General features: G+C 42.5%; 1 protein-coding gene across 7 annotated transcripts in view; it reads left to right on the plus strand.

Moving 5' to 3' along the window:
- The window catches only part of CUNH1orf228 (chromosome unknown C1orf228 homolog), a 40,261-nt gene that overhangs the window by 19,005 nt on the left and 7,303 nt on the right, over nucleotides 1-13,953 (plus strand). For all 7 annotated transcript variants that reach the window (XR_002782147.1, XM_023534971.1, XM_023534974.1 and 4 more), the window contains exons 5-7: nucleotides 497-663; nucleotides 1,679-1,875; nucleotides 4,160-4,244. Coding sequence is in view for 6 of the 7 variants with exons in the window: in XM_023534971.1 (XP_023390739.1) it covers nucleotides 497-663; nucleotides 1,679-1,875; nucleotides 4,160-4,244 (449 nt within the window). In the remaining variant the exon portion in view is untranslated. The remainder of the gene's footprint in view (nucleotides 1-496; nucleotides 664-1,678; nucleotides 1,876-4,159; nucleotides 4,245-13,953) is intronic.

Genomic DNA, 13,953 nt, shown 5'->3' on the forward strand with positions numbered 1-13,953 from the left:
GTGCTGTGGTTCTCAGAAGCTCCAGACACGCATTCTTGTAGCTCAACCACACCAAAAAGAGGGCATCTCTTTCCCAAAGCCTCCCAAGCAAGTCTCAGGTTTTGATCCTCACTGGACCAACTTAAGTCACACGCCCAGCCCCAAACCAACGACTGCAGTCAGAAAGATGACATATCCTATCACCTGCCCATCCTACCAAAACCACATGGCTCATGAGTGGTGGAGGGGTGATCCTGCAAGGGACAGTATTACAAGAAGAGCAACAGATGCTAGGAAGTCATATACAAGAAATGTCCATTGTATTGAACTTTCTCATTTCCTGCTGGAAGGAATAATTTCTCAACTCTTGTGTCACTTTACCTATGAGCATTTCCTGGATAGGAGGGCAAAGTTTGTAAAAAAAAAAAAAAAAAAAAGATCTTGAGATCCCTTAGAAAGGTTAGTGCCAAGAAACTTGACAAACATCTAATTTCTACTCTTTTATCACTCTGGACAGTAATCGCTACCTTATAGAATTTCTTGAGGTCGGAGGCGTCCTAACACTCTTGGAGATACTTGGACTGGAGAAGATCAAGGAAGAGGACAAGAAGGAATCCATCAAACTACTTCAGGTTATTGCAAACTCTGGCAGGAAGTACAAGGAGCTCATTTGTGAAAGCTATGGTGGGTACTATGTGACAAGGGTGAATTCCCACGTCTCCCCTGGGGTCTGGGTGAAACGGTGGCAGCACCCAGCACTGCTATAGGAAAATACGTCATGAAACTAGTTGCACTGGAAGCACTTTGTCTTGTGGACTCAGTTAGCTCCCATCCATCTCACCAGCAGAAGATCCAGATTTATGATTTTCCTGAGTAGTCATTTGCTCAAATCTTTATGTGGTGGTTTTGGAACTACTTTCTTTTTTAAATATATCTTTTTTCATGCATTCATTTAACAAAGATTTATTGAGCCATTGCCTAAAATCCTTTGTGAAATTGAGTTATGAGTAACTCTAGAAATAAAATTAAAGTAAAATTATCGAGTATGTGTGGTAGGTATATGCTAAGGTGCTGAGAATACAAAGATAAATAAAATACAGTCCCTGTCCTCGAGGAGCTTACAGTGTGGTGAGAAAGATAAATAATCCAAGATTTTCAGTACAATCTGTCAAGTGCTCTGATTGGGACAGGTGAAGGAGATACCATCCCCCACTTCCCCTTTTCAAAACACTTCTCTCACTGTACTTTAATCATGGTTCTCTATGTGTCCCCCAAGGCCTCTCTGAGCCTCAGTGTGTTCATCCATAAAATAGGACTAACCTCCCTCTCAGTGTAGTTTCTGAGATTTAATAAGGTAGTATTTGTCATTTTGTAAATTCCCGAGGGCTATGCATGTGTTAGTTATTGCGTAGCAATAAAAAATGCATATGTTTTTTTATTTGTGCATTTTGCAGAGCTGTTTTAAATTTTAAAATGGATTTTGGTAAGTTGACATGCCTATGCTGAAACAAAATCCTCCAGCCACTTAACTAGAATTGAACATGACAACGATGCAACATGAGACTGAGCCTCAATTTTGCTTTGATTGAATGGACTTGGTTAAATACACCTTAATCTTATTACCTCATTATATAATCTCAAATGAAGATTGTTTTCATAAATCCCTTCCAATTTAATATTTCCTCTCTTCTTTGTTCAGGTGTACGATCCATAGCAGAATGTTTGGCAAAGTCCAAGTCAGAAGAGACCCAGGAGGAGGCACAGGTTCTGTTGGATTCTTTGGTCCATGGTAATCCCAAGTACCAGAATCAAGTGTACAAAGGTCTAATAGCTTTGCTGCCCTCTGCGTCCCCAAAAGCTCAACAGCTGTCCCTGCAGACTCTCAGGACTGCCCAGGTGAGCCCAGTCTGCATGCTCCTGTGGTCCTCATTCAAACACAGTAAACTTACAATTACCTTCTATAGTTGCGCTCCGTGCAGGCCTGAGAAACAGAGCTCAGCCCCCCACTGCATGTCTGCTATTCGGTCAGCATTACTTCTAGAAGGCCAAGGCAGGGCAGAGAGTTCATGCTTCCCAGCAGAGTGATTTGTCCTGTTTACTTAAGGATCGAAAAGATGTTGGCAGACTTAAAAGTGGTTGAGACAAGCAGCAAGGATGATGAAAGAACTGTAGAAAAGATTAAGGGAGTCAATATGATAGGGAGAGAATCATGGTGCATTTATAGACAGTGCGTAAGTGAAGAGACCAGATCTCCAGTGCTTAGGAGAGCTCCTTGTTTTTCTGTTGGCTTCTGCCTTCCTCTCAGTGCCCTGGAATGGGAGCAAAATCAGATGTGGGGCATGGTGACCACCGTGGCCACATGTAGACACTGTGCCTAGTAAGGAGGGAATTAGACACTCAAAGAATGGTTTTGAGATGATTCATCAAAAGCTCTCAGAACTGCTCCAGGATGGGCTGGCGACAGGGGGACAATTGAGAGATCAAAGATATGGTAAGGCCTGAACTGTAGCAGTGGGAATAGAGGTAATCAGGTTACACAGTCATTTCGGAGGCAGAATGCATGGGACTTGGGGCAATAAAAGAAAAGTAGTCAAAGATGACACTCAGCTTTGGACTTAAGACAGCAGGATGAGTTGTATGCCACCAAAAGAAAGCAGGAAAAACCAATTCAATTTGGAAAAAGGTTTTGACTCGATAAACTTGATGAGCCTTGGTGGTTCCCATCTGAGGAGCAGGCCAAACTAGTTACAGAAAATTAGATAGGTCACTTGTTTAAATGATACTGAATCCTGAGCCTCCCTGCCATAGAATCTGACAGTTCTTAGGCGGCCTTGGGTAATGCCTTTTCTTTTTAAGCTCCCCAAGTAATTTTGATTCCTAGCTCAACCAAAGAATGACTGTTTAAGACATCTAGTAAAGATGTGCATTAGACAGTAGAACATAAAAGGGTGAAGCTCCAGAGAGAGACCCAGGATGAGGATGCAGTTTGGATTCCATGAGCAGAGAAATGATAGCTGAAACAATGAAAGCAAATATCACCGGGTAGAAGGTAGAAAGTAAGAAGAGTTGGAACACTGCCAACATTTAAGAAATGAGCTGAGGGAAAAGGTCCAGCAAAACAGACCTGATGATGATGATGATGATGATGATGATGATGATCTCCGTTTTCCATTAAGTGCCTCCTACATGTGTTAGGGCCTTACTTATACTATCTCTTTTAGTCTTCATAATAGCTGATGGAGGCAGGTATTATCCCCATTTTAAAGGTGATGGAACTGAGCCTTAGGAAGGCGTTCAGTGACTTATTCAAGGTCACACACTATAAGTAAGAGGTATTTACCTAGTGGGCACTTAAACCCGACTCTCTCTAACTCCAGAGTCCTTATTCTTTCAACATCCACTCTGCTTCTTTGAAAAAGAATGATGAAAGTCATAAAAGGAAAACAGGAAAAAACAGGACTGTGAAAATCAGAGGAAAGAACTTCAATAAGGAGGACATGATCCACTGGGTCCTATACAACAGAGAGATTAAGTATGGGTTGAACTGAAAGATGGCCTCAGCAGGAAAAGTTTTGTTGAATCGGGGGACTGTTCTATGGCAGGAAAAATTAAGTTGCGGCAGCCTGTCAAAGGATGAAGAAGTGGCTTCCCCTGGGAAGCTTGTGAGTAAAGGGGTAAAAGAGCAGTAGCAAAAGAAGATAGAGTTGAAGGACAACTTTGTTCAATCTGTTGAGCTTGAGGATGTTTAATGCCAAAAGGCAGAAACCAATGCACCGGTAAACGTTGAAGATACAGAAAAGAGGAGTTCCCTAATTGGGTGAGGTTCCTAAGAGAGAGAAGGTTTAGGATCTTGGATGAGTTCCACTCTCCCTGGCCTGTGCCTGTCCTCCCCGAAGCCAGGTAAGCCGACTTGTCCCTGCACCTCTAGCAAGTGGCCAACTAGCCCTGACTGGATGCCTCCTAAGCTAGAGGGTTCAGTGGCAACCCCGGCAGACTCTCTCAGTCAATACTTGGCTGCCCATATCTGCCCCTCCTCTCAAGGACCAAGGCTCAGTGACTCCCTGCTGCCTTCCCTCTCCCTGTTTCGTCAGGCTGCCTAGCTATTTGGAAGGCTGCTTTTCATTCCTTCCAGATGGACAAGATCTAAAGCGTAACCACCTTGTCCTATTTGTCTTGTCAGTCAATCGTTGGAACCACACACCCCAGCATCGTGGACTGCGTACTGAATGTGCTGTGCACGATGCACCTGGAAGTCCAGTATGAAGGTAGGGGTCTGCTCCACATCACAAGAGGTGGCAGTGAGAGCCAGGCAGATTCTCTCTGAAAAGTTCTCTCTTATTCCCAAAGAGCCTTGTCGAGTTTCCTGGATAGCCTTGGCAGATGGAAGATGCTGGTTTGGTATTGACCAGCAAGTTATTCAGAAAATGACAGTCATGTTCTACACCTCGAATTAGCCACATTGTGCTTTAATGGGTCTTAGAATCTGCTTGGGTCCAGATCTGGCTTTGGTTCCCAGTCTTATGTGGTGCTTCTGTCTAAACGGAAATCATCCTGAGGTCTATCCTTCTTCTAAAAAACTAAATTGGATAATGGTAGTATTAGTAAGTTTTCATCTATTGAGTACCCCTATGTGCCAGCCACTCTCAATGAATCATTTCTCTTAATTCTCAAAATAACCACAAGAGTACAGGGCCTAGTGCATATTAGTATTTGAATGTTCAAATTAATGAATGGTGGGGGGTAGGTATTTTTTTATGTTTTTCAAGCTAAAGCATTGAAGCACAGAGAGATTAGTATGCTTCTTAAGGTTACCCAGCTAACTAAATTCAAACCAGATCTGTCTGATTTCAAAGTGTATGCTTTTAACATGTAGGACATGGCAGGTGTTTATAAGATGTTATTTCCTTTCCTGTTCCTATATGGTTCAGAGAAGGGAGATTTTGTTTTCAACAGGAGGGCTGGAGGAAGGGTTCACCAAGAAGGTGGTGTTTGAGCTGAGCTTTGGAGCATGGGGAGGATTTAGGATGATAGAGAGGAGCAGCAGAGGGCATTCTGGAAAGGGAAATGGTATAAACAAAGGCCTAGACATAGAGAAAGTACAAGATGTGGGACATGACAGGTAGATCATTTGGTGGAGGTTTCATACAGTTCTCAGCCTAGGAAGACCTAGAAAGGTAGGCTAGGGCCAGATTGTCAAGCATGTTGAATACCAGGTGGAGTAGTGGGTACTCCCTTCAGTAGGTGGCATGGAGCCATTGAAAAATGATCTGTGAACAGCTAAATGGCAAGGAAGCACTGCCTCAGGAAGATTGCCTCTGCACGGCGGCACACTAGGTGGGCCAGAGCCACAGGGAGACCTGAGGCTGGAAGCCAGTTGGGAGGCTTTTCGGGTTGTTCAGACAACAAAATAAGAATGTGTTGATCTAGCTGGATACAGAGGCCCCAGAAAGAGAGAGAATGGACAAAACTAGGAACTGCCTGGGTGTGGAGAATGAGATGGCATATGGAAGGGGGAACGGGCAGGGCCAAGGAGGCCAGGACAGAGAGGAAAGGTCTGGGCATCGGTGCATATCGTGACTCCTATGTCCAGGATGACAGGTTGAGCCCCAGGTCCAAGAAGTGTGGAAGGGCCAGAAGGAGCAGGCAGGTACTGGGGTTCAAGTATGCAAGTGAGATTCTGGGGAAGATCAACAGAGGTCAATATCAATTTTTTTTTTTTTTTAATATCAGTCGTATTTTTCTTTCAGCAGCGTTGTCAATTTTGTATTTGTTTGACCCCGGCAGATACGCCTGGGTATGTGGACCTTGTATGTTGAGAAATAATGCTATTTCAAAATCCATTACCAGCCAGAGCAGAGTCTTCTGGCTGGGGAGGAGTTGCCAGTGATGGGGTAGAGTGGCAGGGGCACCTGAGTAAAGGTCAGGCCAGCGGCAGAGGGTTGTTGCTGGCACTGGAGCAAGGGAGTGACCTGGCAGAGAAATCATGTTAGGAAACTTAATCAAACAAGCCCAAGGAGACTAGATTGGGTGGCCATGAGACCTCCCATCCCCCACCCTCCCTCCACGTGGCAGATATGGCCATTCCCACTCATCTGCCCCTCCTCAGCTTGAGCATTTCTACTCTAAGGCCTTCCCTGACCTGCCTTAAACCTCTGCACAAATGCCAGCCCTCCTTCCCTTGTACCTTCCTGCACCCTCCTCCCTTCTAGTGCCTCCCTCCACTGGTGCAGTTCTGTCCAGAATGGTGACTTTCCTTTATGTAAAATGTGTACAATTTCAGCTCAACTCTAATCATTTTTGTCCTTTTGTCCTCAGCATAGTCCCTAGCATATGTTAGGTCCTCAGTACATGTTTGTTGAATGGATGAGGGAGTGAGTGAGTGAGTACTGCGCATACATACCATCAGCGACTACTTGCCTCTGTGCCTTTGTCCTCCAGACCTCTGAGCAACCTCAGGCCAGCACTGAGTCTGACTCATCTCTTTTTTCAGATCAGGGCCTGGGACATAACGGGTGCTCAATAGAAGTTTGTTGAATAAATTTATGAAAAGTGGCTTAGCTTCATTTATACTGATGAACCCCTCCTGGGTTAGGACTGGCCCGGCTTCTTGCCATATCAGGCTCAATCTTAGAGTCCCTCTGTGATTATTACATGACAGCTACCACTGCGGCAGAAGCAGCAGGAGCATGAAGCTTTGTCACTGCCTTTTTGATTTGATGTCTGCTCATGTGATGACAGTGAAACTCTGTACCTCAAAATAATTTCAGATATGTCAGACTCATAACAGGTGCTCAAGAAATGTGTGAATGAATAAATTATTCTTTTTTACCGGGTACTTCAAAATAGTCTTCATGTAACTTAGGATATAGAGAATGCATATGGAATGATTGTCCACTAGAGGGAACTATTTCACATGACCGGTGACGCGGAGGTTGAGGGCCAGAATACAGTATTCGGCTTCGGCTCACACTCCTCCAAAGGCAGGGCAGGGAGGCTCTAAAGATCTTAGATGTAATCCTAACAGTGGGGACCAAAGAGGATCAGAGATGAATTTCCCTGACTTTAAGGGTACCAAATTGCAACACCAAGATGAAGCACCCCCCAGGATGATGGCAACAGTCAGGATGGAGAATCCTGTGATATAGCTGAATAGACTAACCTTGAAAAGACAGGGTTGGTTGTTTTTTGAAAACAAATAGTGATTGAACATCTGTGCTGTGCCAGTTACTATGCCAAGTACTGGGATTTTGTTTGTGTTTGTTCATATTGAAGAGGAAAATGAACGGTTTGGAAGGAGGAGGGTAAGAATGGGGTGCGTGACATCCTTCCCCTGAGAAGAATACAGGGAAAGGGGAATTCTCAGGCCGAGTCCGGTGAAAACAAGAGATGGAAAGGCTTAGGGGGTCTGGCGACTCTGTCCCTGGCAGAGGGTGTCAGTGGTAGAGGAGCCAGGTGACAGCCTCACCTCTTTTTACGTTGACAAGTCCACTGTCCCACCCCCAAATCCACCAACCTGCCTGGCCCACGTTCTCTGCTTTCTTTCCCATTGCAACAGTATTCCTGCTCCCTCACAGGCCACCTCTTCTACGTCTGCTTGTTCTCTGAAGCACGTTCCCTCAGAACTCTCTTCTGCAATTACCCTCTCCCTTTTTCTCTGGTAGCTCATCTCCACTGACTTAAAAATATGCTCCGTATCCCTCCTCTTAAAAAGGAGCCCCTTCTTGGTACTCTATGGATTAAAAGATATTTAAAAGATATATCCCATAAAAAAAAGTAAAATTAAATTATAGTGTTTAAAGATGCATACCCTTCCTTAACCCCAAGTTCCCCGCCAGCTTCTCATTTTTCCTTTTTTTAAATAATTTTTTATTTTTCAATACAGTTGACATACAATATCATACTAGTTTCAGGTATACAACATAGTGATTAGACATTTATATAGCTTATGAAGTAAACATCCCAGTAAATCTAATATCCATCTGACACCATACATAGTTATCATAATAATATTATTGGTTATATTGCTTACACTATACTTTACAACCCTATGACTATTTTGTAACCACCAACTTATACTTCTTAATCCATTTCCCTGTTTTCTCCAGCCCTCCAGCCCTCCTACCATCTGGCAACCATCAAAATGTTCTCCGTATCTATGAGTTTGTTTCTGTTTTATTTGTTTGTTTACTTTGTTTATAGATTCCACATGTAAGTGCAATCATATGGTATTTATCTTTCTCTGACTTATTTCATTTAGTATAATACCCTTTAGGCCAATCCATGTTGATGCAGATGGCAAGATCGCATTCTTTTTTATAGCTGAGTAATATTCCACTGTGTGTATATGTGTATATATGTGTATACCACTTCTTCTTTATCCTTTGATGGACTCTTAAGTTGCTTCCTCCATTTACAATATCTAGACTATTGTAAATGCTGCAATGAACATATGGATGCATATATCTTTTCAAATTAGTGTTCTGAGTTTCTTCAGCTGAATACACAGAAATAGAATTACTGGGTCCTTCTTTGTCCCTTATTATAGCCTTCTTTTTAAAGTCTGTTTTGCCTGGTATAACTATTACTATCCCAGCTTTTTGTTTGTTTGTTTTGTTCCCATTTTCATGAAATATATTTTTCCATTCCATTAACTTTCAGCCTATATACATTTTTCAATCTGAAGTGAGTCTCTTGTAGGGAGTCTTATTTTTTTTCATTTTCTTCCTACTTGATCTCTTAGCTACTTTTGACCCAGCTGGTCAAAAGTAACTTGCTCTCTTTGCTTGGCTCCTGTGGTACCACTCCCAGTTTTCCTCCTGCCCGCTGGTTTTCCCGTCATCTCCTCTGCTAGTTTCTCCTATTTCTCTACCAGATTGTTGGGTCAATATACTTCTCATATCTCTATCAACACATTCTCCTGTGTGATTTTTCTAGTCCTGTGCCTTTAAATATCATATATATATTATATATTCAGACACCAAATCTGTATCGGTAGCCCTGATCGCTCCTCTGAAATCTCCAAGTGGATACCTCATAGACATTTGGAACTTATAGCCAAAATATAATTCTTGATTTTCTTCCCAAAACCTGTTCTTCCTCCTATTTTCAGTAAAAGGTACCACCACCAATCCAATTGCTCCAGTAGAAGGTAGAGAACTAATACCAGATGACCTTCTCTCCCCTCCCACCCCGTCTCTTCTTTGCCAAGTCCTCCAGGTTCTATCTCCACTTACCTTCTCTGTCCCCACTGTGATCACTCTAGGCTAATCCACGACCCTGCCTCCTAACTTATCTTTCTGCTTCTGTTCTGGCCCCCTATAGTCCATTCTCCCACCAACAATCAGCCGGAATGATCATTTTAAAAATATAAGCTAGACAATGTCACTCCTTGGCTTTCCATTACACCTAGACTGAAATCCGAACTGTGTGGCCAACAAAACACGGAATGCTCTTTCCCCAGACCTTGGACTGAGGAACAGCTTCTTTCTGTCAGGTGTCAGCTCAGATGTCACCTCTGAGAGAGACTTTGCCAACGACTCTCTCTAAAGCTTCCCCGTTCCCTCCCACCACCCACCTAGGTTTCTCACCATCATACCAATCATAGCACTTAGCTCCTTGGGAAATTACATGTTTGTTTCTTTGTCTACTTGTTTGTTGTCTGTCCTCTGTTAGAAAGTCAATTCCAGAAGAAATGAGGCTATCACTAGCATCTAAACACTGCTGGCAAAAGTAGGCTTTTATTTATTTATTTATTTTCTCTCTCTTTAATTCTCTGCCCCCTACTCCCACCCCTGACCTATAGATGTTGCCTAAGAACTGGATCTCTAAAGGCAGGGCGTCTCCTCCCACATGCTCCTGGTGTGCACCCGGAGCCTGGGGCCTGGGGCCTGGGGCACCCGGGGTATGGTCTGTGGCTCCACCTGGGGTGCGAACCCAGGACCTTCTGTGTATAAAGCAGACATTCTAACCACTACACAATGGAGCCACCCCAAAAATAGACTTTTAAATATTTGTTGAATGAACGAATTGGGATGTCTGAATTGTGTATAGCCGAATTTGTACTGACAGTCATCATATTGGGAATAGAATTTGAAATAACTAGTTTTTCAACCCAGATAGCTAAGTGGAGGCTGTGTGTCTTGAGTGACCTTTATTTCCTGAGAGTGCTTAGGGTCAAGGAAGAGGGTTTGGAGAAGAAAGAAAAAGAGAAGCATCCTGGAGGAAGGTAGGAGATGGTAAGGCCTCTAGGGCAGAGGGTAGGTGTTCTGATTACCTATTGCTTATAAGAAACCACCCCAAATTTAGTGTCATAAAACTATCACTATTTTATTCACACATATCATGTAGGTCAGGAATTTGAACAGGACATAGCAGAGATGGATTATCCCTGCTCTGTGATGTCCGGGGGCCTCACCTAGAAGACGGCAGGGGGCCACAGCTGGAACTAGAGTAAAGCTAGTGAGGATCACAATTTCTGATTTATCCTTTTGCCTTAGACTCCAATATGGCTGCCCACAGTACTCTTACTGATCCTGTTATTACTTAACATTTTGATATGTTGTTCATCGTGATTTTCTTTGCATTAATTTTTGATTTGTTAAAAAGATTGCATTGATTTTTTTAAAAGATTAATGAGTTTCTTAGCCTCTCTCTTAAATTTTGCATCAGAGGCAAAAGCCTCACTTGCCTCACCTGAGTCTCAGTCTTGAGTAACACGAGGGGGCTGGAATCATTTGGGGGCTTGAAGGTGGGACTCAGAGCTGGGACAGTACATGGAAGCACCTACATGTGGCCTCTCCATGTAGCTTAGGCTTCTCAGCTTGGTGGCTGGATTCCAAAAGGGGGCAGCCAAGAGCGAGCTTCCAAGACATTCCAGACTTAAGCTGTGTGGCATTTTCGACCTAGTCTCATAAATCACACATCATGGCTTCCTGCCCAGATTTATGGGAAGCATTTAGACTCCACATCTCAGTGGGAGGAGGGTCAAAAAATTTTGTGGCCAAGTTTTAAAATAGTGAGACAAGTGGAAGCTGGGGGGATGTATGTGGTGATAGCTCTATATCTATCCAAGTAAGATAAGCTTCCCTTTCTTCTTTTTTCTTCCATTTCTCAACATTTTAATGCAGATTCCTGAAATATGGTTGTCTGCCAGAGCTGGGTTTCATAAAATTACACCTCCCTCACACCTGTGCTGGTGCCCCTGAAGAAGGGGTGGGTCAGGGAGCACTGTGTTAAATGTCCTGGGAAAATCCTACCCTTCCAGGTTCTTTAAAAAAGTGGAGGAGGAAAACAGTGCACCAAGTAATGGCTTTCTAGTCCCCACTGCAAGAGATTCTGATGATCCATTTTGTCTATTTTACACTTGGAAGTAGAAATAACCAGGGAAAGGGTACTGGCGCTTGTACATGCTAATTTCTGAGAGGGTATTTGTTTTCATAGAATTGAGATTTTAGAATTTCTTTTAATAATGATCCCACATAACCTAAGAGAGCCAAAATTAAAATTAAAGGAAGAGTTCTCCAAAGTGGGCCTGCCTGGAATTTATCTCCATTTATAATTGCTGTGAAGTGAAAAATGGCAATTTCCTCCCAGGGAGGCTTGCTATTCCAGGAATTAGAGGCACGCAGGGACTTAATTATGACAAGTTGTCTAAAGCCACAGAAATATTCACTCACTGGTCTCCCTCCCTAGAGAAGAGAAATTTCAAAGTCATAGAAAGTTTTTTGGAAGGACAAATTAATGAATTCTGTTGGGAATTCGAAATATATATGTATATATAAATATATTAGTGTCTTTTACAAATCAATTATTACTTTAGGAACATAAAAATTACTGTTTGACTTAATCAGAAACAGACCAATTATAGTAGATTAATTTGCCGAATGTACGCTTGCCAAAAATCAATCGGCCAAATGACTAATTTACTGAGTGCCTAATTCGCCAGATTACCAATTTACTGAAAACATGTTGCCTGTAAATATCTGAAGGTAATAGCAGTTCCTGTTGGTTATATTGGTAGGGCCTAAGAGAGCTCGGAGAAGCCTGAACTTCAAGTTCTCAGGGACCTCAGACTCTCTGTCCCTCAATACCTTCTTTCTGCCCTCAGTCGCCTCTGGCTCTTGGTCTCCCTTTCTCTGCCCCACCCTCCCTATCCCTTGTTCTCAAGGATGGGCAGTCTAGGCCATGCGGTATGGTGACTGCAGCAGGTTCGTTCGCCAGGTTCTCCTCCCCACCCCCACTCCTTGCCCCTGCATCTACAGAGAGCTTGGGCAGAGACCAATGAAGGTTCTTTAAAAGGCTGTTATGGAGACAGAATGAAAGCCATTGTATTCAGACTTTGCAGAAATCTACAAAAGCTGTTAAATCAATCCATCTATATTTGTTACCTATAACTATATAACAAATTACCCCAAACCTTAATGGCAAAAAAAAAATAAAAAATAAAAAATAAAACCCACATTTATTATCTCACACAGTTTTTTGTTGATCAGGAATCTGGGAGCAGCTTAACTGCTCCTGGCTCAGGGTGTCTCCTGAGTTTGCAGTCACGGGGTCAGCTGGGGTTGCAGTCATCTGAGCACCTGCTTCCAGCGTGGCTCCCTCACACAGCTGGCAAGTTAGTGCTGGTCGTTGACACAAAGCCTGTGCTTCACCACGTGGACCTCTCTGTAGGGCTATGTGAGTGTCCTCACAACTTGGCAGCCAGCTTCTCCCAGAGCAAGTGATCCAAGAGAAAGCAGAGGAAGCCCCAGTATCTTTTATAATCTAATCTCAGAAGTTGCACGCTGTTCATTAGAAACCAGTCACTAAGTCCAGCCCACACTCAAGGGGAGGAGAACTGGGCTCCAGCTCTTGAAAGAAAACATACTAAAAACTTTGTGGATGTATTTCAAAACCAACACCATCTAATGAAAATTGCTTAAAAATTAACAAATAGTTATAAGAAACCGGTTTATGGTAAAACGGAAACATTTGTGAACTTGGAAAAATGGTAATTTGGAGAATAAAATTTTTGTCTAATTGACCTAGAACCTAGGAGTAACCTAACTTACTAATAAAATCATCGTTTCATATAGTAATGTTCAAAGTGTGGCTTATCAGATGCAAGCACAACAGCCAGGCTGAGCAAACTGCCCTGCACTCACGTAGTAGAATTCTCTAGAGACATTAGTGCAGGGAGACAGTGGTCCTAAGGAACCAAACAAGACAGACATGGACAAGTCTTTGAATGAGCGACATCTCTTCTCTTGCCCTCCGGTGTTGGGCAAGAATGTCACTGTTAATTTTTCTGAGGTTCTTGGTTTTGTGGCATTACATAGATTCTTCATACCAAGCAGGATTTATTTAAAAATTAATTCTATATTTGGTTTGCTTTTTTCTTCATAAAAGCATTTTTTAAATTGAGGTAAAATTCACATAATATAAAATTAACCATTTTAAAATGAATAGTTCAGTGGCACTTAGTGTACATTCACAATGTTATGTTACCACTACCTCTAGTTCTAACACATTTTCATTACCCCAAAAGGAAGCTCTGTACCATTAAGCATTTGTTCTCCATCTTCTCTTTTCAGCCCCTTGAAACCACTAACCTTCATTCTGTCTCTATAGATTTAACTATTCTGGGTATTTCATATGAATGGAATCATACCGTATGTGACCTTTTGCATCTGGCTTCTTTCACTCAGCATAATGCTTTTGAGGTTCATCTATGTGGTAGCATATATCAATACTTCATCCTTTTTTATGGCTAAATAATATTGTGTTGTATGTTCATATCGTAATTTGTCTATCCATTCATCCACTGATGGACATTTGGGCTATTTCTGCCTTTTGACTATTGTGAACACTGCTGCTATGAATATGCATGTACATATGTATTTGTTTGAGTGCCTGTCTTCAGTTCTTTCGGGTATATACCTAAGAGTGGAATTGTCAGGTCATATGGTTAATTCTATTTAACCTTTTGAGGAA

The sequence above is a fragment of the Pteropus vampyrus genome, unplaced genomic scaffold (assembly GCF_000151845.1).
Source record: "Pteropus vampyrus isolate Shadow unplaced genomic scaffold, Pvam_2.0 Scaffold135, whole genome shotgun sequence".
In the NCBI taxonomy this organism is placed as follows: Eukaryota; Metazoa; Chordata; class Mammalia; order Chiroptera; family Pteropodidae; genus Pteropus; species Pteropus vampyrus.